A 23,633-nucleotide genomic window follows, 5' to 3' on the forward strand; every position below is an offset into this window, starting at 1 on the left:
CTACAAACAGCAAGTCACAAGGTGCTCTAAGTGGCACCCTGAAGCAACACAAAGTGGGAGCAAGAGAAATATTGGTGGGGGAGACATTAAGCCACACAGAGGGGCACAGTAGGCTGCTCCAACACGCAGTTTACTGACAATTTCTAACCCTCAGGCTATCTTGTACGGCAAACTTACGCTTGGACGAACAGTATGCGGTACAGGGGCAAAAGAGAACGTCATGCGGAGTGGCACTGCATGATACAGTAGGCTTGTAAGAAGAAGAGGAACATGAAAATACAACCATATACTATATTCAGAGTGTACAGTATTACTGCTGTTCAGGGATTTATCAATACTCTGGACTGTTTTAAATAAAAAATTACATTAACTATCTCAATTATGCAGCTCATAAATAGAATTACAGAGCATGTCCTAAAAAATGAATTTGTATTTCCTTTGATTAAGGAAATTTCCCTGTGGAGACATTATTTTTAGATCCAGTTATAGTTAATGTAAATACCACCCCCACATTAAGGAGCCCATACATATTTAAAGTATTACGTACTTTGTGGAGAACACTGTCATGTATTTCCTTCAAAAACTAGCACTGCTGGGCTTTTTGGGATCTGGACTTGTAATCATGCATCTGTCTCTCAACTCAAGTAAAATGTAATCACGGCTAATCCAAAGTGTTTTACATGAAAGTGGTGGACAGTGATAAAAAATATATGACAGAAAGAGAATATATGAAGCAGAAAACCAAGAAAAGATGCATAGAACCGAAAGTCACACTCCCACCGGCTAGCACGCAGTTAGGACAAGAAATCAAATAAAGTTAAAAGTCAGTGCCTCAAAGTGTGTTTTAAATTGCTTCTTAAAGATAGCAAAGGACTGGAATAATCAATAAGATGGAGAGAGCGAGCACCATCGTTTTGGTGAAGCTACTGACAAACCTCTGGGTGTTAATTTGTATATATTGGAATAGGAGATCATGCAGCCAGAGTATGCAGTGCTTTGTAGACTAATAGTGGTATTTTAAATTCAACTCTAAAAGTGACTGGGAACTACTTAAGTGATGCAGTAACTAAGGTGACGTTCTTTTAACAGTTAACAGTAAAAGTCTTGTTAATAGCAGCATTTTTGGACCAGCTGAAGGCAAGAAAAAGACACATCGGTTACAGTTACAGCAGTCGAGATGTGAGATAACTTGATATCATTCCAGTCCATCATTCTTTGACTCATGTTTTTACTTACAAAACAAGTTTGGAAATCACAAATCTGTCCACCTGAGGGAGATAGAAATGTGGACTATATGGCTCCCAGGTGTTTTCCTCATACCTGCAGTGCAGCCTCTGCTTCCTGAAGAGCTGGCCGGGCAGCTTCAAGTTTCTCCTCGGCGATGGCCTTGTCGGCTGAGATGCTGTCTACAATGGCCTGGGCCTTGTCCTTCACTTTCTGCACCTCCACCTTCACTCGCTCTGCTGCCTGGGCTTTTACTGTCACCTCCTTCAACACCTGGGTGCATGTTCAAGACACAAACATGAGGTCACATGTGTCAATGCAATCTCAATTTCCATCTTCTCCTTTAATATCAACGAAACAAAAACAACTGCTAACCTCATGTTTAATTTGTTTATTTTACTATTCTCTAGAGACACTCTCCTGCCTGATACCTACCATATCAGCCTTGTCATTGGCAACCTGTAGCTCCTTTTCTTTCACCTCCAGCTCCTTGCTGAGTGCTGCTACAGACTCCGATGCCTCCTTCAGCTTCTGGAGACCAGTGTTCATCCTAAACGGGAGAAATATTAAACATAATCAAGTAAGCCACATTCATTTCAAGCATATACTGTTATATCTTGGAAGTTGCTATTATGTGCTAGACTATTTGAGAGGCATCTGCACATCTACACCTGGGATTCTGTTTGTTGTAAATATCCACAAACGTTCAGGACAGACTACATGACATTCGGACAGAACTGTTGGTCCACTGGGCACCATGTGGTGGAAAATACTTGTACGTCCTTTAACAAGAAAGCAGCTTTTCATCCTCGCTTCAACACCTGCCAATACATCTTTGGAGGCTGTATTTTAATGCTGTACTCTCAAAAAAAAATTACTCCTGACTGATGATTCTGGACTGGCCCCTTTGACGTCAGCGACGTCCTGTTCATCATTCACTGTCGGTGCCATTAGGGAGTCGATAACTATTGACGATTGGGTTCAGTCTCCCTTTGAAAACAACTGTGATTTTTCAGGAAAATGCACTAATCATGCCTAATTATTGATTGACTCACTTATGACTGGCCCCTTTGTGACTAAGTGGACGCAAGCCTTATACAAACCAACCCTCGCTAATAGTATGAGATGTAGACAATATGCAGCAGTTGAGGTACGATTCTAAGGTGGACTGAAAGTCATCTTAAATTCTACAAAGGCTAAAAAAAGTGTGACAGTATATGTCAACAATGTAATTACAAGCATAACAAATAGCCAACTTAATCCTGTAAGTGTGTTTACCTGTTGGCCAGAGTCTGGACTTCAGACCTCTTCTCCTTATAGACGGCCTTGTAGCCCTGAATGAAGGACAGGTAGGACTTAGGTGTGACGTGGGTGGAGCGTCGGTATCTAGAGTTAAATTAGATTACAGTAGGTTCATTTCATGTCATATTAGAATGCAGGAGAATCATTTGCACAATATGTTATGCTTGAACTTTAATCCACATTTAGTAGAATTTGTATTCTATAAAATTACTTTTAACCACAAACAGCAACATCCCAAGTTTGTGTCCAGCTGCTGCATGGCATTCCCAATCTCTGTCTCCCCCTAACTTCATGTCTTCTTTCTACTATCCGCTCTCTAATAAACTCAGAAAAAGTCCTTAAAATACATTTCAAAAGGACATCTTCTTGTATTAATAATGATATTTATCAAACTGTCGAAGATAACTATAGAATAACATGTTGATTTGGTTCAAAAGTAGATTGCTAGCAGACACAGAGAGGCAGTCTGTTTAACAAAATACTGTACCTCTGGAAGTAGTCCACACATTTCTCTGCCACGCCATCCTGGAAAGAACCCATGCACTGGACTACCTCACATTTAACCTGGGGTGAGCAGTCGATGTCATAGACTGACAGGAAGTGCTCAGAAACTGAAGGACAGACAGGTGGAGGACGAAGAAGAGAGAGAATTAAGTGGAGAAAAATACAGAGAACGCAGTGTGGAAATTGGTTACTGGAACCAGATTGGCAAATGTAAACATAAATATAGCAGACTTCTTTACTGCTCAATACTCTGACATGCTGCAAGAAATTCAAATTGATTGTTTTCCAAGCAAGAGTGTAATTGCATGGGACATTATGGATTACTGGTAACATGTATGACTGCAACATCTGTGTCATTCTTCTGAGTGATTTAACAAAATATGGAAAGGACATTCGGAGACAGAAGGAAACAACAGGGGAGATTGGAAAATGTGCTGCAAGATATTGTTTTTCGGGACAAAATGAGCTGCACAGAAATAACTGAAAGAATTAAGACTTGTTGTATTTGTTTGTGAATGAAAAATGTAATTACGATCTATATCAGTATCGGTTGAAAGCTGATGTCTAAGGAAAGTTCTGAAGCAACAGCAGTAAGATTAATAATAGACATTAAAAATTGACAAATGATAGATGAGGAAATGAGAAAAGTAAATCCCAGCAGCATGACTACGGTTGTCTAACAAAGACAATTTGAAAAGTTATAATTTTGTTCTGACTTTTAGTAATTACAAAGCACAAGGGAGACACTCAGAAAGCTGACTACTGTGTTGTGATAAATGAATTGTAATATCCCTGTTTAATCTGATTTTGAGGCACTGAGAAAAACAACAGCATCCACTCTAAATAGAGTACAGGGTTATATACATATTGGGGAAACAAATGCTACCATTAGATCATATATAGATATAAAATAAGAAATATGTCTGTGAAACATACCTGCAACAAGAGCATCTTTTGGCCACCGGCTGAACCAGTCCATGGTGCAACCAGATATCAATGCAGGAAACTTTAACGCCCGGTTTCTGAACTTTTCCCCAACAGGCGAGAAGCACAGAACAACGTGGAGATTATGTCGGACTCGTGACATGAAGTACTCGTACAGGTTTTCATTGGTCGGCGGTCGCCTGGGAAACTCCCGCTTCATGACAGGGATGAGATCACTTAAGATCTCGTCAATCTCATCACGAGCGAATAAATTGGACACCTGAGGATAGAAATACACACACGCACACACATTAATGTCAAATTAGATGATCTATCCATCTTATATCTGTGTTCAGGTTGTTAGTCCTGAAAATACTGGTTGGACTGCGTCTGTGGGTTTGGTATCAGGGCAGGTTTAGGGGTAAATCTTTTTGTTTTAAAAATGTTGTTTGTGTACAAAAATTTGATATGCAATTTCATCTTTTAAGCATTTTAGGACGTCTCCTTTGTTTCTAATTTATGCAGCATTAGAAAATACAGAGATGAGGAACACACCGTGATACGATTTCAGGGGTTTTCTCTCAGCACTCTAATCTAACAAAGGACATTCATGTTAAGGATGCCAAATGAGTGCTTAATTTGATCTGGGATTTCTCATGCAAAACCTTTTCAGCCCAGATTATCAAATATCAATCTGTATCTGTACTTGAGGCACATGGAAACAGTTGGTGACAAATATAAATTCAGAGAAGCACAATCTGAAAAAAAGCCTTCCAAAAGTATATTCAGTACTATGACAAGGTAAACCATCTGAAGTCCAGCAAGATTTAGTATTGATTGCTTATCAATTCAAAGGCAAGATTTCCCCAGTATAACATAATTAGAATTAAACCTTTAGTTTAATAGTGCTGTGATTTTCATTTTTTATTTTGATTATATGTCATGACTTCCCAACTTCTCCCTCTAACTTCTGTCACTTCTGATATTTGTCCCAACCTCTTTATTTCCTCTGACCCTTTACCGTATTAGTACATGGTTGATTAAAAAGAAAAAACAAATGAATTGCTAAGCCGCTGGTGAATAAGCCTAATCATGGTGACAGTAAAACAGTGTATCTAATGTATATTAACTTACAGTAGCTTAGGATAGTTAGATTTGAACTGACATTGGAAGTTGATTTTAATTTACTTTTGGACATTTTGGACATTTTCTTTTTAATTGGGTCGGCACAGAGCTGCAGACACTTGTTAAAAAACCCTGCTCATCCACCATATAAACTGCCTTATAGCCTGGTGCTGAAGAATGAAAAAAAAATCTTCATTATGGAATAACACACCCGCTTTGTCCAGGTTTGACGTAGGGGATAGTGGCAATGCATCCTTTCACATTGCTTTTTGCACCTTTTCACTAAATCCCTAGTTACCCAGAGAGAGAGAGAAAGATAGAAAGTAACATAGCGGAGAGAGCACAGGAGAGAGTCTTGGCGGGGCATGTGGTGTTGTGGTTAGAAGCACCATGTCTCTAACCATCTGCTGGCTTCCTCTCACATAAACAACAGCCTCACACTAACAGCTCGCCCTTCCTCTTTATTTCTCATCTCTTGTCACCGTCTCTCACAAACTTCTCTCACACACAAACATGACACACAAACCTCTCACCTGCACACAAGCAATACCCAGACACAAAGTCTGGTCCCTACTTCTGTTTACCTCCCTGGTAAAGCAGTGCTGCTTAAATTGTAATGTAGGAAGGGAGGTAGAGGAGCAGGGGGAGGAATGTGGAACAGAGGGTGGATAGGGATGCTTTCATGATGAAGCAGAGAGAGCAACAGGAAACAAAGGGAGATTAGATAAGAGAACGAGCAGATGGAAAATGAGGATAGAAGAATGAAAGAGGTAATTAAGAAGAAGTAAACAAAAGCGCAAGGAGGGAAAATTGGTTAAAAATTTAAAAGTGAAGGAAAAGTAAGAGTGGAAAAAATCACTTAAAAAGCAATTGCACACCCAGGGCTGTTACCATCGGCTGCTCACAGTGCCAAAATGTTGATAAACAGATTTTCTGTTTCAGGGCCATGTTGTATATTCAAAAAAAACTAAGCATAATGAAATGACGGAGAGAAAAAAAAGTTCTTAAAACTTGAAGCTGTCGCACTTAGATGATTAAATTGTAGCTAATTTTGCTGCGCATCACATCACACGTATTAGATCCTACAAAAAGTCCAGTCTTTACACGTCTCTCCGTTAAAGTGCCGGGTGACTCATCGCTGTGATGGCTATGCTGCACATCATTGCGGTTGAAGGGGAAGAGGATGGTGATGTGTAATGGCAGGTGTAAATCAACCAATGAGTGCACGGTTAGGGGAAAAAAAAAATCTTTTTAAGAAAATAGTTTCGTCCCCTGTAGCATGCCCCGTCCTGATCTTATCAAATGAACCAATGTAGGAATAATTGCAAATGGTTCCTTGTTAGTGGTATCTTAAAATTTAACAAACATCACTCATCAAAAAGTATAATGTATGTAAGACTAAAAGATAAAATGTATGTAAAAGATAAATCAATGAAAAAACAAAAAGATTTCACCATCACACATGTAGATGTTGAGATGTAGACCTTCAATGCATGCATAATAAATATAAGTTTATCTGTGATCAGAGTCTTTGATTTAGAAGATGTACAAGATGGGGGGGCTTTATGCTTAGCATTAATATGCCGTTATAAGACGGGGTCTTCACAGCTTGCTAATGCTTGATTAGAACTACATAACGTAAAGATCACAGAACATACACATCCAAGCAGTGAGAGCTGGGTAAAAAGCAGCAAGGCTCTTATGTCAGCACAAAGGAGTAGCAGCCTGATGAGAGCGAGATACTGTATATCATTTAAATATCTTGACACTAAGCGTGTGTAAAATAATAATGAGTTCACTTATTCATGTAAAAACAAAGTTAGTTCGAGTACAGCACCTGACATAATGCAGTACTAGCATGAGCTTACATTCATTTGTGGCTTGTAAATGCGTACAGCCGACTGGTCCAATCATCTTATACCAGGCAGAGTTTCCTGAATGATCTTCCACTGCTCAGTCATCCTTCAACTTTTCCATCTTTAAAGTTGCCATTCACATAACCCTTTTTTCTTTTATTGTGATGGCATGTTTGATGATATTGCCAAATATGAATCAAGACAGTTAGGAGGAAGGAGGAGGAGGAAAAAAGGAGGTAAAGAAGACGAAGAAAATGAAGGCAGGAGGAGAATAAATTGGAAGAGCCCCCAAGGAGGAGAACGGATTATCTGAAGAGGGGGTGTAAAGGAAAATATGGATGAAGAGGAAGGAGCTTAGAGGCACATGAATAACCCGGAGAAAAAGGAAGGGTGGACTTGAGAGTATACGAATTGAGGAGGAGGAGGAAGGGAAAGACAGGGTAACAAGGGAAAATGGAGACAGAACAGGAGGAAAACCGGAGGGGGAAGGAACAGGAAGGGACTGCACAAAAGAGGGAAGTAGGTGTGGAGGGAAAGATGTAGGAGTTAAGAGGAGAAGGGGGAGCTAAAGAGGATTGTAAGTTAGAGAGCAGAGAAAAGTGCTTTGGAAATGCTTTATTTGCCCCAGTTACACACAACTACTGGATCCAGAACAACGGGTGACTCTGGGACTCCGTTCTGCAGCTGTAATGTAGAACGATGCAAGTACAGAAAAGATCTAGCTGTATCCGTCCCTTCTGTCAGTTACAGCTTCAATTCATTACATCCAAATCGATGAGAAAATAATTGTGAAATGCTATCGTATTGACAGGGAAAATGCAATTTGATTGAATTGAGATAAACTGCAGTGCTCATAAACCAGATACAAGGCAACGTGGTTTTCTCTTCTCTAGGTCTTTTTGCTGTCGCTGCCTTGAAATGTTTGTTTCACTCAAGGGTGAATGACAGCATAGCTATTGTGTATCCCCGGTAGGCTTTCCTTATAATAAAGTGATTGCTGCTGTAAAAACATGTGTGCTTGTGCATTCATCAAAAGATAATAAATCCATATTTTTTTTCTTCTGAGCACCACTCTTAATAATGAATTCAACCAAAGAGAGGAGCTGTTTTTCATCCACTCAACACTCTCTGGTAAATTACACTGATAAGTATGAATTAAATATAAAACATATAGGGGAACCCTGCCTTCGCCCAATGTCGGCTGGGATCGGCTCCAGCCCCCCCGCGACCCCTAACGGGATAAGCGGTTGCAGATGGATGGATGGATGGATGGATGGACATATAGGGGAATGTAATTGTATAAATCATGCACTGGGGGAAATTTCTTTGAATACACCATTCTCATAATAATATTCATAATAGCAGTGCAAAAGGTCTATTCTACGAGTTGCTCTCTCTCTGTGCTTATTCTTCCATTTGGCCCACCTGATGCATTTTGAAACATTTGACTGTTATCATTTGAGACAATGCATGGCACCAATGCTGACCTACACTATATTTCTGGTATGTCGCCTATGATCCAGATGTATTTCCTGCGTTTGTTCCTAGTTCACAGCACCAAACCTATTACTGAGGGCTCTTCAGTAATTTATTGGAGAATTATTTCACACATTTAACGAGTTCACATTAAATATGAGTTTATCTTAATATAAAACAGTCATGCGTGTGTGTTTTTGTGTCTTTTTCCATGTGTGTGCTCCTGACCTCTCCAGATGACAGGACGTTGTTCATGTACTCGAGGAAGGCCTCGTCTTTGATTTCGTTGTCCGTAAAGAGGAAGCTGATGCCTTTGCCATGTTGGCCAGCTGTTCTGTACAACCCCTTCAAGTCGTCCATTAGGTTGGCTGTGTTGTATGAGCTGGAAAATAACAGATGAAAAATGAGTGTGAAATGAGTGTGAAGTGGAAGATTAATGGGTGGAATTAATTGCATAGAAATATGGGTGAGAAACTAAACGCATGAAAAGCAACAGAGTTAGGATGATATATGTGTTTAAAAGGGATAGTTTACATCAAGGCAATGAAAAAGTTAGTGAGAGACGAATTGAGTCTTCATGAGAAATAGAGACATACTATGTGTACTGGATGTGCATGGAAAAGGTCACTGTCTGTCTGTGTGTGTAAAAAGGGAAGAAAAAGACAAAAATCAAGGTGCCTGTTTTTTCCAAAAGAGTCCAGAGGCTCAATCATATTAATACCAAACACTAAAATCTGTCAGGAAAAGAGCAGCCGGGAAATATGACGGCGATAAATACACATGGGGACTGAGGGAGAAAAAACATTTGACAGGTTTGGGAGAGCGAGGGAGAGGCCACAGTGAGACACAGAACAATAAGGCAGACAAAGTGTAGGACAGAACAAGCAGATAAAAATGACAGTTAAATCGCAAGAGAGTTGTTCTTATTCTGATCAATCCACTGCACTGAAAAGACAATCATATCGTCTCACGGAGAAGACTCATTTGACGAGGGGCCAGAGCAAAGATATTATACAATAAATATGTTTCAGAATGTGTCCTGTCCCGGCAAATTACTTCATCCTGAATACAGCTCCTGAAAGATGAATCTTTCTCAAATGTCAGAACTGAGACAGAATGTTCAGACTCTGTAAAAGAGAGTACAGTGCTTTTGATTTCATATCTAAAACTATTTAGAGTTTAACCTAATTCAAAACGAAATGACATTGTGCATGCAACATAGCAGGCTAAGTTACAGGGTACTTATAGAAAATAACTGGTCATATTGTGTGTGCACACTATATGCCTATTGTATGTGAGCATTACCGTGTGAGAGTGATTTGGAAGATCTTGTATCCAGCTATGAATGAAGCCAGTCTGGTCAGGCTCTGTTTGCCCGAACCCCCGACACCCACCAACAAGGCATTACCTCCAGGTGTCCGGATTATCCTCGACACCTACACACACAAAACCAAACATACACATAAAAACTAGGATTAATAACGGGAGCCGCAAGTGCGAAAAGGAGAAAGGAAAAAAAACAAGCAAAGGAGACAGAGAGGGAGATTTTGTGTGAGTACATGTGAGAAGCAAGCGAGGATTAAAAAAGCTCCACAAATGAAGTTGAGCTTAAATATGACTGGCAGGATATTTTGGGGCTTGAAGGCTGTCTGAACACATCTGAGGGCTTTGAAAATGCAAGAAGCTTGACCGTTCAATAAGAAACATTTGTTGGGTGGCCAGAGACATGACTCCGATGGGATGCCCGTGTCTCAAGGCTCTGAGTTTGTTTTGAGTTTGGCTGCGTGTGCAATATTTTGCTTTAAGTTAAAAAGATAAACTGGGAAAAAAAAGTTCGGAAACTTGTGTTTGGTGGATTATTTTCTCTGTTGTTACAATGCTAATGGTCATTGTATTTTACATCGTTGGAAAGCCTGTTTATTTACCTTCACAATGATGTCCAGCTTGTAAGGATCATGCATTTGTGGGATGAGCAGCACAGCTGATTATGTGGGTAGCGCCCAAGAAAAATTTGCCAAAATTCTCTGCCAATGGTAAACAGTGTATTCTCCTGTTGGTATTGACTCTTGTTTTGAGGTGTTTGGTGGATGATTGAACTTTCTACCAGTAACAAGGAACAAACAAGACATATTGGCTATTTTACACTTTATTCATTCAATACACTGTCTGGAGCCTCAGTAGCAGGGGGGAAGATCCATACGCAGCCACAACAGCAGCAACAACAGAGAAATAATCGACCAAACACAAGTTTCCGAACTTTTTTTTCCCAGTTTATACTTCTCTCTCACAGTACTAAAACTAACACTAATGTGGCTAAATCATAAAAAAAAATCTTTAGAGTACCTTGACCAGATGCATCATAGCATCCTGAAAGAAGACCATGTCCATGCCAGTACCCCTGATGCTCTCATTGTAATGGCTCAGAAACCATGTTCAGGCGGTCCTTAAACTCTCAACGATTCGATAGGCTCGTACACTTTGGGCAAATCAAAGTCTGATTCTTCTGGCTCTTCCCCTGTGAGGAAAGACATCTTACATTAAAATGATCATAATACAAAAGCAAATAATTCCAGCTTAAATGTTCCAGTGCTTTGTCTGTTTGATCGATCGGTACCTGTAGCCTCAGGTGCGTCTCGTAGAAAGTCGACAAAGTATCTGTCCAGTCCATGGTCCCCTGTGTTCTTGTTCTCCTCGACAAGCTCCTCCTCTACCAGCTTTGCCAAAGCCTGGTCAAACCACTCTACGTCCTCAGGCATGGTAAATCTGTCAGCTATCACACGACTGCACTCGTGCTTCCACAACGCCAGCAGCACCTGGAAATGATGTTGTGGGGTTATTGCTCTCATTCAAGCTAGTAAGGTAAAAAATCTTTTGTTGGGGGAAAGTCTCTCTTCAATCTGTCAACCAATACAAGCCAGCAGGACAGCTACTGAATTAGCTAATTCACTTCAGCTCTATTGCATATGACAAATAGTATTGATTGGGAGGGAAACGTTTTATTCTTTAATGGAATTGAATGAGTTTGATGAATTGGGTAAAAATAAAAGATTCACATGAGCAAAGAAAAGCATTGAGCGGAGACACACGGGCTCAATCGCCTGCGCTGAAATTCATTAGCCAGACATTGATTAGATGTATTGATTGTAGGAATTCTGCACAAACAGCAACCTTATCATGAAATAAAATACTGGGAAAGTTGCATTTATTAATACCCGATGCTCTTGTATTCTACCGACTGGTTTAGTTTATTCTACTCTTGCCTATACGCTGGGTTCAAAGTTATACTGGATGCGTCCTTTGTAAACCAATCGGGCTGTACACACTCGGAGCTCCGTGTCTGACTTGCGATCTCCAGCATTAGCTTCGGCGTCTGGTTTCGAATCTGACAAGAACACACTCTGATAATCTTCTATAAACGGCATCAATTCTATATTATATATGATATAAATGATCTGATCTAATAAATGATAAAATATGCATCCCAGGCTTGCCAACACTTTTGATTTTCCTCCCCCTCTCCCTGCTGTTCTCCTAGAGTTTCAATTCCCCCGATTTATAGCCCCTACATGATCAAATTCTAAAACCTGCCCATCCACTATATTTATTAGAAATAGCCTTGTGTCACTGCTGTTTGTGGTTGTGTTTTTCTAAATTACGTAGGCTACTTATTCCTCATATTTGTCAGTTGTGTCTAAAACAGAGAGCGAGAGAGACGAGCAGACACACAAACACACACACACACACACACACACACACACGGAGCGGGGTATTGCACTTCTAATGTGAAAAGCCAGGCTACTGTGTGAACCCAGCGTAAGTCTTCTGAGTTAAGTTGTCAGCCTCAGCAGGGATGTCGAGCATGTTTGCCTTGACTCCCGGTAGCCTATGGTAGAAGATATATTTCATTGTATTCTATTATTCAGTGAGGCTACAAACCAAGAGGGAGTTGGCCACCTCAGCAAGATTTGAGCTTACAATGCTAGAATTTTCAATTCTTCCCTACCAACAAACACTCCCGTCTCTCTCTAATACTATAAGTATGAAGTCATACATTAGCTCTACCACATAAGTAAGGGTTTGATCATTCTGTCAGGGTCTCTGCACTACTCTAATCTATCATACATTGCTCTGCAACACACTTTAAACATACACACACCCACACAAGAAAACAGACTGCTGGGAGAAATAATGTTACAGCATTGCAGTAACACTGGAAAACCTGCATTTACATGCAGTCGTGTTTATTTTAACTAAGGCTGGAATATCTGAAGTATATATATACAGATTCAGCATTTGGATTGATGGTGCAATGGGAAACTTGTTTAGGCTTATTTGTAGTAGTGTTATTTTCAGTTGAACTTTTGTTTGAATTATTTTAGATAGCAATAATTTCCCTGTCTGCATTCTTTGTCATATACATGCATTCTTGTAAAAACCCTGTATACATGGTCAAGACATATGTTTCAAACAGTATAAATCTAGCCATGTTAACCATCTTTCTTAATTATGTGACTTTTTAGAAATCAGTTCAGTAAAAAAACAGTTAATTAAGTGCACATTTAAATCTTTTTACCTGCACAGAGTTGACCACCTCAGCGTTGGTATTGAGCATGCCTTGCCAAATCCTGGAGAGATCCCTCAGGTTGAAGATATAGTGGAACTTGGCAGGAGTTGGAAGCATCTTGACCTTGGTCAACTGCCAGATGTGGCGGGTCAGAGACACCAAACGTTGTACGGTGCTCCGAACCTCATCGGCAAAACCGCGACGTGCACAGAAGTGGCCCTCGCCAATCACACCTACAGTATATAATAGTGTCGATGACGGGGTAGTTGAAGGTGGGAAAGTGACCAAAGAATATACTTTTAATCAAAGGTACAGTATGCGACACAGAACATACTGTATGGGTCATAAAGTTTTGTATATTTTCAGTCACTTGAATATTAGTAGTATTTTAGTAACATGGCACTGTAGTAACATCAATATCAGCTTTGATTCTTTAACATTGATGAAATGTTTTGATTCAATATATACACCAATAATGATTCCACTGCACTCCTTTTTACTCACCAAATATCTTGTCAATGGAAGCATTGGAGGGCAGAGTACAGTTAAAGATGGAGAACTGCCTTTTCAGTCTCTGTGGGATGTCATTACGGCCTCCTCCTGGATGGATCATAGCTGCTAGAAACTGAACGTCCACGATATTGGTGAACTCTCCCGGTTTCTCCAGATTGAAGAACCCGTTTTGCTCCATCAGTTGCCTGACAATCTCATTAGTCACCTATGATGAAAGGCAAAAAAGCAAGCTTAAATCAAGAGGGGGTTTATTTGTTATTTGTTTATGTTGTTATTCTTATTTGCTGTTCATCATCAGTTCATTTAATTTGATCATTTAATTAAGTCGTCAAATGTTGACATAACAAGAAATGTACAATTAATTGAGGTAGACAGTGAGAGGATATTCTTAGTATTTGAATTAATTGATGTTAAAATGACCCCTAACCTGGTCTCCCCATTCATTGATGACAGGCATGTTGATGTCATCTATAAAAATTGACATTTTCTTCCCAGCAGGAGGTCCATAAGTGGTCCCCATCCGCTTATCCACATAGCTCTCTACTGTCCTCTAAAAGCAAAAACAGGGGGAACAAAGAAAAAAAATAAGACATCACATATGGTGACAAAAAAGACAGATGAAGGACAGCTCTGGTAAATTCCACTGAGACGTAATCCATAGCAACAGCTCGATCAATGTGCAGCTTAGCCGTGTAAAGGAAAAAGAAAATGATCCTTTCTCCAGCCTGCACATTATTCGCCAATCAATAGCACTTCACAAAGCCATGATAATCTACGACAAGTTAACACAGATGTACAGCATCCATCTTCAGATGAACTGCAAAGAATGAGACAGTCAGCTGTTAAACCTGAACTAAATTAAGAGGACAGTAAACAGACGGTTCTGCTTTTACCTGGAACATGAGTGGTGTGGTGGCGGAGGAGAAGTTGAGGCTCTTCCCCTTGTGGGTCTCAGGATCATACTTTGACATGTAGCCCTTGATGATAACAGTCTTGGCTGTTCCTTGCTCTCCAATCAGCAAAACAGCCTAGGAAAATGTATACAATTTATATCATTTATACAAATCTCTATATGCACAGATAATATCATGATGAAATTGCAAACCTGAAATGGCAGTTCATTATTCTGTTGAGCATGATATTTAAACTGTTGCACAAATCTATATTTGTTGTTTCCTGATCTCCAATTTTACCAAACATTGAAAAACTATAATTTTTCATGGCTGCGGCATAAAAAAGGACATACAGTATATCAATAGTCAAAAACAGACACCACAAGAAAGCAGATAAGACAGAGACCGAAATAGGATTTAAAAAAAGAGAAAAAGAAAGAAACAGTTGTCTTTGTACCTGCCATATAATATTATTGATATTGTAGACCTCACAGCTTATCATAATTCAATGAATTTTTTTTTTTTTAAATCAGTACATTTTTGTTCACAATTTAGATCCATCAGCCTCTGGAAAAAAATCAATATTACCCAGTAAAGAGCTTCCAAAATGAAACATCAGCCCCACACAAACCCCCTCTTTACAAACCACCAAGACACAGAAGCTCCCCACTCTCCTCTCGTGGCATTATGAATCTGAATGACTCTCACACACGTGCATAAAAAATACACACAAACGCTATTGATGAATGCCACGTGGTGGAGCATTTGATGAGCTCTCAAGTAGAGTATCGACCCAAAATATTTCAATAACGTCTTTTTAGTAGATCTCTGCTGCATCCGGCCATGCTGCCATGATATTGATCTGAAGTGTGCGCATGTGTGTCTACTCAGCTGTATCCAGGAATAAATGAAGCATTATACACTGAATAGAGAAGAGATCAAATGGCCTCTCTAAAACCCTTACCATAAGTCTTAAAGGCTCTAAGATGAGGGACGTGTATAAACTAAATGTTCCTGTTCACCATGTCTGCAGTATACAGATATTCACTACTTGAGTTTTCTTTCAGCAAACCTCACCTTGCCCTGCTTAGCAATGGTCTGAATTAGGAAGTCTGTTCTAACGTTGTCCACATTGGGGACCAAGATGGAGCTGTACTCTGGGGTGAAGTCGGATGGATAAACGTACTCCTCCACTCTGGTGCTCCAGTGCACCCACTGACCTGGAAGAAGAATAAATGTGCATGCATTAAAAAGTTATATATTACCACGAAATATGACAGTGACGCTGTCATATTTCCAAGTTGTCTCTTCCAATTGAAAAAAATATTTTCATATTTCACTGTACAGTTTGAAAAACGTACACCTGCTGCAAAAATTTAGTGCAACCTGAGGCATAATGCTTCTGCTTGTCAAGGAGCAGCTTCGATATTCGCTGGCATCTAATCCACAGGTGATAACATCTGTTTATCAATTGCATGCATACCATCTGCTGTGACATGGTAGTCAAACATGGTGTCGTCACTTTCGAGAGGAATGTCTGGCAAATTTAGACGGATGCTGTCGTTCTCTCTGAGCCAGATCTCCATCTTCCTCCGGTCATCCGGTTCAAGTAAGGCTCCAGTGCTCCACATTAGGGCAAAGACATACAGCCGCTCCAAGTGCACTCTGGATAGCTCACCACACTGGTCCTGTAGAGAAATATACATACAGTATATCACAGATCTCACTTTTTTACCGAGGTTTATTGTCTTAAACACAAAGACTAACACTGATGTGTTCCAGCTTATACAGCATGTAACAAAGTGTATAAAACATCTGACATAGTCACAATAGAGGCTGAATCTCAAAAGGTGACCGCTAAGTTTTACGTACCCCTCAAAAAATGAACCAGTACTGCTATGGTTACAACCCCAATGATCTTAAATAGGAGCAAGAAAAACAAATCCATTGTTTCTGGTTTTACGCTCCAATTACACAAAGTGGGCATAATTTGGACTTTTATACAGTAGCTCTGCTGGTGGAGTCAATTTGGCTATAAAGAGTTACAGTTGGATTGGATTGAAAACTGGGCAAAAGAGGTGCATTTCTTTCACTTATCTTACCTATGCAGTACCAAGCTTACATCTGTTTCAGTTTCACAACCTAAAGTAATACTAAGTATTTGATGGATTACAGATCGCCTGTACTCAAGTCTGTCCAATAGCCTCAAACAGTTTGGGCCTTTTCTTAGAACAGCAAATGATTAAAAAAGGCCTTAAATCTACATGAATTTCCCCTTTTACTCCAGCAGTCACTTTGATTTGGCAGAAGGAATTAACCTCTTCATCATTAAAACATGCAGTAAGTGCTGTCTGAGTGCAGTCTGTGCAGTGGATGGAAATTCAGAGCAGTTACAACCTTACCTTTGGTGGTATGAGTCCCTGCAGCATGTTGATGCACTGCATGATGACAAAGGCCTCGAGCATGTCTATCTTGAACTCTAGTGACTGCACGCCGAAGCGGTAGAGCTCAGAGAAGGAGGTAGAGAAGAGTTCCCTCAATACCTCTGCTTCCTGGGGAGAGCGTTTCTTCAACCAGCCCTGAGGAGAACAGCCACCATCATTGTAGTTAAGATTACATTAACTAGTCTCAAACAACACAGTGTGTCTGTGCTGTTAACAAAAATATAACCCAGTTGTGTGAAGTTCAGAAAGTTCTCTGAACCAAGACAACTGACTTCTATTGATCTTGCAGAATGACTAGTCATATCCGAATCTGGGTTAAACAGAGATTTTAATACGGAGATATTGATATTTATTGCTTTTTTTCTTCAGATTTGATATGTCTGAAAACGTAAATTAAAACGTAAATGGCGCCAGTTTTCTAATGTGGTGAACCCTTATTAAAAACACACAATAAATAACAATAATATGATAAATCTTGGCCTGTCCTCAAGGAGCCCCAGGTTGCCGCAGATCTAGATTTTGATCATCATTGTTATTCATCATAGATTCTGTAATATACCGTGTACCATAAGCAGTACAATTTTCAATGTCTGTGTAGGGAAACAATAATATATATAATCAGTTAGTAAATTTACCTCCAGTATAGGGCTCCAGGTGAGCACGGAAGAGCTCATGAACACCATGCCATTGCGTGACACGGTGGCTGGAGAGGCATTGTCTATGTTATGTGGCTCAAAAACCACTTTACAGTTGGGAGCCATGGGAATACGGTCTCCGTTTGCCAGCGTAAGAGTCCTGTTGTCGTCCAAAACTGAGTTCAGGTTCTCGATCCAGATGGCATCGACAGGTCCATCCAAGACTATCCAGATGTGCTCTCCTGAAATAGAAAACATTGTTTGGTTTGTCTAAATGGATATGAATATTATAAGATGCATGTTATAGTGCTTTCACAAATAATTTGATCGTCGGCAGGATGAAAAGGCTTCTTGATGCATTTAGTGCACAGAAAAGGTGGCAGCACAACTCTTACTAAAATACATATGTGTAGGTGAACAGCTGTGTCTGCTCAGTAGGGAGTTCAAAATACAACTTTGATCATTTGGTCTACAATATAACTAGAATTGCCACCTCACTGTTGTATGCCTCCGCCAACCAGTCAAGTTCAGTTTACATCCATGTCTGTCCAAAATGTCATCACTTCCTCATTTGATCCTGTTAGAAATTCCGTGTGAAATTGTCACAGTGACCTTGACCTTTGACCGCCAAAATCTAATCAGTTCATCCTTGAGTTCAAGTGGACTTGTGACAAATTTGAAGAAATTCACTCAAGGCGTTTGTGAGATCTCACGAGAATGGACGAACGTAATGTCCCAGTGACCTTGACCTTTGACCACCAAACTGTAATGAGGTCATCCTTGAGTCCAAGTGGACATTTTACAAAATTGGAAGAAATTTGCTCAAGGCGTTCCTGAGATATCGCTTTCACGGGTTGGAACGGACATGAGGTCAGAGTGACCTTGACCTTTGACCACCAACTTCTAACCAGGTCATCCTTGAATCCAAGTGTTTCAAGGCGTTCCATGAGAATGAACCCGAAAACATAATGCCTTAGGCCACGGCTGTCGTTTTCATAAAAACAACCCCATGAGTTTGATATGATGACAATAATAGAAAAACTTCAGAAACAAACACAACAGAGTGTTTTTTGGCTGTCTGGAAAATCCAGTATCGCTTCTGATCATTAATGAATGTCAGGCATACCCCTGTGAGATAAGTAAGCTTGTTTATTCCAAATCAGATGTTTAGTGTTGCTCTGTGAGCACTGACCCGAAGTCTTAAACCAGAGGACTCACAGTTTGTCAATATAATTAATTACTAATGTGGCTGCTTTTCAAGCACATGAGCCACCAGCTGCATTTCTACACGTAGGTGCTTAAAATAGATCAGGCTTGGGATGCTGTTGCTGCATCTGTTGAATCACAATGTCCATACAGCCTGTTTTCACAAGGCATTTCATTTCCTTGTAAAATAATTCACTCAGGACTCTGGATTACTGTCACAACTCCACATCCCCTACATTTCTCTACTGGATTCCTGTTTGTTCAAAGCAACAAGCTGCACAAGTCAACAGTTTGAGCAGAAAGCAGCGTTGCAAAGGCAATCTACAAACATGTGAAATGCATCCTGATATGATATGCATAACAGCACGATAACTTGTACTGTGTAAATAAGATGCAAATTTTGACACATAAAAGCAAACACACATAATGTATACGCATACCGATGCACACATGCATTTTTAATGAAGTGTGTAGGATTAGCACTGAGCAGAAAGATAAAACGGCTGTCGGTGCTGCTTTGAACTATGGATGCCAGGATGTCCCAAGGTACCTAAACTTCTCTGCAACGTAATAACATACCAGTTTCCCAAAGGTTCCCAAAGAAAAGAAAATCCTAGATTACCAGGAGTGCTAATCACTTGAGGAATCATTTTTTATCTCAGCAGGACTCATTCTCATGTTTTCTCTCTTCATCTTCAGAGAGGATGCTGTTATGAAACCATTTGCCCTTATTTGACCATTAAACATTTATTACAGCTTGTGCTAAGCTTTCTAGACCACACCTGTTGTATCTGAAGCTATTCAGGTCAACCCTAAAGCCTAACAGGCAACCTTTTTCAGTATTAGGTTTTGGCAAATAAAATGTATCTGCTCACCGAACATTTGTAGAGATGAAATATTCTCTAATTTACACAAAATATGATTTTATTTACATGAGTTAAATCTCTCTGCAACAAATGCTCATTTATAATCACTTATATTTTATATTCTTTATTAATGTCAACTCAACTCCAAGTATGAAAACAATGTTGAGTAAGCAACCTGACCTTTCTTTGCTCTCAGTGTTTTCCTCCAAAGTGTAGAGAAGATGCCGTCAGTCCAGTCATTTGTGGCCACATCCAATCGACCGAACATCTGAGGTGCTGTGATGGCTTTCGGGTTCATGCGCATCTCTTTGTGAAGCTGACCGCACTCTGAGAGAAGAATGACATTGACGGAAACATGAACTCCTACATTTGTAAGGTCTAACACCAAATTTATTCAAATAAAAATATGCACCCAAAAAAACAGATTTGTGAGGTGTCTAAAGTTTAAAGGAGGTTAAAGGCAGAAAAGATGATTCTTGAACTGTCTGTCTTCATCTTTCACACACACACACACACACACACACAGACACACGTTTCAACATCAGCCAGTGTATCACAAGTTTGTGTCTCTTTTCCTGAACATACGTCCTAAAACATGCGCAAACTCCTACCTGTCATAGCTTTCATCAGCGTGTGTATGCAAGTTGTCTTTCCGGCCCCACTGGGTCCCAGGGCCATCATGCCATGTCGGACCCTCTGAGTCTCAAACAGCTGGATGACCTTCAGCTTCCAGGGAGGGTGAATGATCAGACCTGCGTCCTCAACCTGAGGGAGCACAATTACAGTATACAAATATTTACCATGCTAAGCATATAAGTACACAAAATACGATGACATGTTCAGGATGATGCTGTTAGGAGAGTATATTGTAATGCACTGACATAATCACATGCTGGTTCACACACATTTGAATAAGATACATGCAGAGGTATAACGAGAAGCATACATCACTGCAGGGATGAAGGCACATAATGCACCAAAGACACACACACACACATATACTCACAGTCATTTTCAAGACTTAACATTTCACTCTCTATTTTCTCTGCACTGTGTTTGCCACAGTTACCTAGGTTAGGTCCTTGACAAATGGTAAATGACACCATTTGTATCCCTCTGGGTGCTATATCTGGAGGCGTTTAAGAGTGACATGAAAGATACAGCGGTCTCACACTCCATTAGTCTTTTGCCGGATTTTACTCAGCTTCCTCATTGCTCTCTCTCGCCCTCTGTTTACTTTTTTTCTCTGTCCTCCTTCACTCTCTCCCTCTGTTCCTCCATCCCTCTATTCTACTGTATTTCTCTGCCATTTCTCTCTTCCTTGCAAACGTAGACAAACTCATCCCTCACTCCCTCCCCTATACCTGTAAGTCGATGGCAGCCTCTAGTTCAGGGTAGCCCGCTTTATCAAGCTGGATGCCTGGGAAGAGGTCCTCAATCAAGCTCAGGAAGAGCGGCTCATCCTCATCGATCTAACAAACACAAACACGCGTATACATAAACATAATTTAGCAAAAAACAAAACACTTGAATGATTCAACTGTCTTTGTGTTGTGATTATTCAGTATTTTTGCTACAGCATACTATTCGATTTGTATTCATCACATTAAGTTTCCTCTTTATTCAAATTCTCTGCTGATGAAAATGTATCAAAATAAATCTTGATTATTCCATTCTTCAATTTCAAGATTATCTATTAGATGATCTATTCTATTCTATTGTAGACTGACCAGCTTAGATAGGTTCATGTCCCTGAGAACCCTCATGACGATGGTGGACTCTGTGTCACTGGGGTTGGCTCGCTTGGCTGCTCCCAGGGTTCGCAGCACTGACAGGATGTTCCGTAGGCCAAAGTCGTAGTGAACCTGAACAATCACAAATAGCAATTTAGATGTCACTCATCATGTTATGTTTGCAGACCGCTGTGTAAAACTACCTCTTTATCTATTCATTCTATTTGTAAAAAGATAATCATCCTGTGTGTTGATTTATCTTTAGTCTTTGTAGATGTTGTATTCCTGTGTTTTGGATCTTGGGAACTGTAATTGTGAACTACATTTCCCATATATACCTGCTCATGACAAAGCCCAGGTGTGCTCTATTTAATGCCATTATAAGCCGTGGGATTCCCTTGAAGGCTTAGTGACTTGTTTTGGGTGCAAGTGGGCAGGCCTTTGTTTTCTCTGTATTCAATATTGTTGGTATTCTTTGCATTGTGTGTGCTGTGATCCACCCACTAATATAAATTTACTTTAAATACCGTATATAGAAAAAAAAAAGAGGGGTGATAAGAAGCTAGCAAAGCCTAAAGTCTATATATAAAAGTATATATTTTGTATATATTTTGTATATATTTTGTAATGATGTTAAACAAGAAGAGAAAGTGTCACATTTCATCACATTTTGCACTCAGATCTCATCCATTGTTTTACCTGTTTGGAGAGCTGCTCCTCACACAGCTTGTAAAGAGTGAAGAACTTGCGGGCCAGCTCCATGTTGTCTATAAACCCACAACTGGCCAGTTTTACCCTAATGATGATTTGACGGTCAGGAACCATCATGGCCACGGAGCGGAAGTTGATCTTCAGGTTCTCCGGAAGCTCCTGGCGACCTGCATAGCCTGGGTTCTGATTATATAGGAAAAGAAGAGTTTTATATGGGGTGAAAAACTTGATTGATAATTATGAGGAAATGTAATATTGCATATTGTATTACATAAAACATTTCAATCTCAGATTAAACTGTCAAATAATACATCAAATAAATACAACATCTGGACAACACGAGAGACAGAAAATCATACAGCAGGTTGATAAATCGATTTACAGGTAAACAGATTAAGCAATTTTTACATTTTACAACATATACCGTATGTGCAAACCCTCTGCAGAGTCTCTTTATATTTACTCATGATGGCTATACACTAAAAAACTACAGAAAATCTTAAGTTAATACTGGAACATCATTAAAGTTCATAGCAAGCACTATCCTTCAGCTAGTTTAATCCCTATGGCCACAGCTCAGACCCTCCTCTACACAGAATCTGCCTTTGATCACTGTCTCTATACACTCACATACACACACACACGCACACACACACACACACACACACACACGCGCACACACACACACACACACACACACACACACACACACACACACACACACGCTGAGAGTAGAAACAGAAGACAGAATGATCTCTGATCCCCCCCCCCACATGGGACAATTATTCACTGCTCTCTGTTTAATCACTTGCCTTGGGATAGTAAATATGCCAAGAAGATAAAGTGATCTAACTACTGTATCAAGAGTATAATAATGAACTGGCTAATAGTATTAATAAGAAGCAGACCCTGGTGTTTAATATTGTACAAACTTGACTTGTGAAATAAGACATGGTTCAGGTTGATTCCAATTATCTACACTCATTAAAGGTAGGGTTAGTAAAGATCTTAGAAACATGTTTTGTTATATTAGATGAAATCTCATTACATCCTGACAGCAATCAATACAATCAAATGCTCTGACAAAAAAAAGAAACAAATCTGGTATCTGGTATCTGTCGCAGGACTGTAATTAACCCGTTCAATCATTTAATTCAGCCCGAATGTAATGATTGGACTGGCTACCTGCCTCCCTACTTATCTTCCTGCTTGTGTGCACCGGAGTCTTCCACAAGCTGCAAGCTTGACAGCTGTGAGTACTAACAATAGCCATGCTCGCCGTTCACATTCATTATGATATGTTTATGTTTGTAATGATAATTGTGGGGGAGCGGCTTTGGAGGGAGGCCTGAAACGATGGACTGTGTTGCCTACTTGGCGACTTTCTCGCTAGATTTAGTGACTTTTGGAGCGAGTTAGTGGCTGGTGCTGCTATAGCTACTTTCATTGGAAAAGAGTTGGCAACACTGGTCTCGGTTTTTCTGTTGGATGATTTTTTTTAAATCTGGTGTACTCTTGTTAGTTTCTCAAGATCACTGACCCCACCTTTAATTCTTATGAAAGTGTATTATCTGTGATTTATTGCCTGGTCTCTAAATAACAAGAATACTTTTTTTGCTTGGAATAAAATGTATTTTCATGCTGTCATTTCAGCAGC

The 23,633-nt window shown here is 39.9% G+C and overlaps 1 protein-coding gene across 1 annotated transcript in view; it reads right to left on the reverse strand.

The window, feature by feature from the left end:
• Nucleotides 1-23,633, reverse strand: part of dnah5 (dynein, axonemal, heavy chain 5) — a 101,759-nt gene that overhangs the window by 40,154 nt on the left and 37,972 nt on the right. Inside the window, 23 exon segments of the mRNA XM_074654231.1 lie at nucleotides 1,321-1,497; nucleotides 1,660-1,774; nucleotides 2,503-2,610; nucleotides 3,014-3,137; nucleotides 3,967-4,234; nucleotides 8,640-8,793; nucleotides 9,717-9,847; nucleotides 10,755-10,867; nucleotides 10,870-10,926; nucleotides 11,026-11,224; nucleotides 12,985-13,208; nucleotides 13,480-13,693; nucleotides 13,916-14,038; nucleotides 14,382-14,516; nucleotides 15,459-15,601; nucleotides 15,865-16,069; nucleotides 16,784-16,960; nucleotides 17,461-17,702; nucleotides 19,713-19,859; nucleotides 20,144-20,297; nucleotides 20,897-21,004; nucleotides 21,263-21,397; nucleotides 21,965-22,159. Of these exon segments, the coding sequence (XP_074510332.1) occupies nucleotides 1,321-1,497; nucleotides 1,660-1,774; nucleotides 2,503-2,610; nucleotides 3,014-3,137; nucleotides 3,967-4,234; nucleotides 8,640-8,793; nucleotides 9,717-9,847; nucleotides 10,755-10,867; nucleotides 10,870-10,926; nucleotides 11,026-11,224; nucleotides 12,985-13,208; nucleotides 13,480-13,693; nucleotides 13,916-14,038; nucleotides 14,382-14,516; nucleotides 15,459-15,601; nucleotides 15,865-16,069; nucleotides 16,784-16,960; nucleotides 17,461-17,702; nucleotides 19,713-19,859; nucleotides 20,144-20,297; nucleotides 20,897-21,004; nucleotides 21,263-21,397; nucleotides 21,965-22,159 (3,648 nt within the window).

This window comes from Sebastes fasciatus, chromosome 12, assembly GCF_043250625.1.
Source record: "Sebastes fasciatus isolate fSebFas1 chromosome 12, fSebFas1.pri, whole genome shotgun sequence".
In the NCBI taxonomy this organism is placed as follows: domain Eukaryota; kingdom Metazoa; phylum Chordata; class Actinopteri; order Perciformes; family Sebastidae; genus Sebastes; species Sebastes fasciatus.